General features: G+C 47.1%; 1 protein-coding gene across 1 annotated transcript in view; it reads left to right on the top strand.

Annotated features, from left to right (window-relative positions):
- Nucleotides 1-662: 662 nt before the first annotated feature.
- LOC106814360 (RUS1 family protein homolog) overlaps nucleotides 663-1,810 on the top strand; it is a gene marked incomplete at its 3' end in the record, with an annotated part of 7,318 nt that continues 6,170 nt past the window's right edge. The window contains exon 1 of the mRNA XM_014818673.1: nucleotides 663-724. Coding sequence (XP_014674159.1) covers nucleotides 663-724 — 62 coding nt within the window. The remainder of the gene's footprint in view (nucleotides 725-1,810) is intronic.

Below are 1,810 nucleotides of genomic sequence, written 5' to 3'. Positions count from 1 at the left end.
TTCAGTAAAATATACTCGCACCCTATACTTTTACTGCTTTATAAAACATGACAGTCAGTAAAGCAACCAACCATCTTGCTGAACAAATTAGCAAAATTAAATATATAGGACGACAATGACTAATAGTATAATTTAAAACATGCAAGAAACATGACTATTGGCACAATAAATTTGTATTGCGTGATTGAACACCAGATGTTCTGTTCTGAAAATGCAACCCCCCGCTCATCGTCTTCTGCTCCTCACGCTGATCTTATAATCACACTCAATCTCGTCATCCTTATCACCACCTCGTTCTTCTGGTGAATGTGTTGGCAGCACGCCCATCACCGACTGTGCAGGCATAGTTTGTGCATCCTGAGTTTTCACGGTACAGCTACATTTTAGCTTCTTTGCATGCCCCCCCATTCGCCGACAGCATCAGCAGTCACAATTCATCAGAGAGCGGTGGTCCGCAGTGTGCCACTATCAATGCAAGACAAGGATCCCACTCATAGGGCTTCTGAATGGAGAACCATCTGAGGACCTAATGTTCGGCAGCCTCCAAAAGTCGGCACGACGCACATGGTGTAGAGATTTCGCCTTTTGGCCGGCAGTGATCATGATGCGCAGCTGGTTTTCCCACGTGTACGGGTGTATAGATTGTAGCGAGCCTATGAGTCATGGAGGTGTCGCAGGTGTCCATACAATGCGCAAAGAATTGCTGGCCCAACTGCGTCATCAGGTCCGCATCAGTGGCAACCCTCTTTACGTCAACACGCTCAACAACCACTGCTCATCCTTCTCCTGGGCACGAATGCAGCTTCTGAAGTATGAATAACTTCTTAAACTGGCCCGCTAGTTCACATGAGGGAAGAGCAGGTGGGTGCCGCCTGTTTCTCGTCAGTGTCGTCAATAAGAGCCAATCCGGGCATCAAACGGCTTCAGGAGTCAGGGTAAGCTGCAGCTTTTCAAGGTACGGGTATTATCAGTGTTGATATGCCTTGGCCCGCGCCCAATCCCTCATTAGATACCATACATGGATGAAGATTGGCTGGAATTCGGTGGCCATGGCGGTGTGTGCCTTTGTCGTCCATGGGGGGGTAGATGTGTAGGTCGAGGTCTGATCCATCCATCCAAATATGACAATGCAGATATGACCCCCCCCCCTTTTTCCAGCCCCATAGCTGAGTACGCGCCACCTGGTCCGCCCCAATGCTGCAACGCTTTTACGGACAAACGCAGATGATGTTACATAGGCTTGATGGGCGACAAGATTCTTTTACAATTCTGAGCTTTCCGTGCATGTGATGGAGTCCTTGACAGCTAGAACCCAAAGTGGTCTGGTTGTGGCAGCGCAGTGATCGTGACTTTTGATGACTGCGGGCCAGGCTGGAGGGACTGCTTACATTACCTCATTATTTACACAAGTGCTGATCACGAGAGCGCAGTAGAGTAATGGCTGGTCTGGCTAATGGTGTTGCCTATAGTAAAGTCACCAACGATCGTAGAAGAGGTTGTTCGATGTTCGTTACTTCCCGTGCCTCTTTCTGCACCTGGGGGATGACCATGATGCTTACTTCTGTGATTAAGAATAGGCTATTGACAGAATAAATTGGCACACGATATCCCGTGACTTTCATCTTGTGGTTTATGATAACACTGCTATCACATTGTAACCTGAAAATGATCATTAATGGTGCATTTGGTTTACGGAAATTCAGCGAATTTCGTCAATTTTGAACCAAATTGCTCCTGACGTTTGACCGCTTGATAGTTAAACGAGTGACCTTTAATCTGCGAAATAACATCAGAAATGGATTCCTGGAGT

Source organism: Priapulus caudatus, unplaced genomic scaffold (assembly GCF_000485595.1).
Source record: "Priapulus caudatus unplaced genomic scaffold, Priapulus_caudatus-5.0.1 Scaffold912, whole genome shotgun sequence".
Lineage (NCBI taxonomy): Eukaryota > Metazoa > Priapulida > Priapulimorpha > Priapulimorphida > Priapulidae > Priapulus > Priapulus caudatus.
This window is presented reverse-complemented; position numbering and strand designations above follow the sequence as displayed.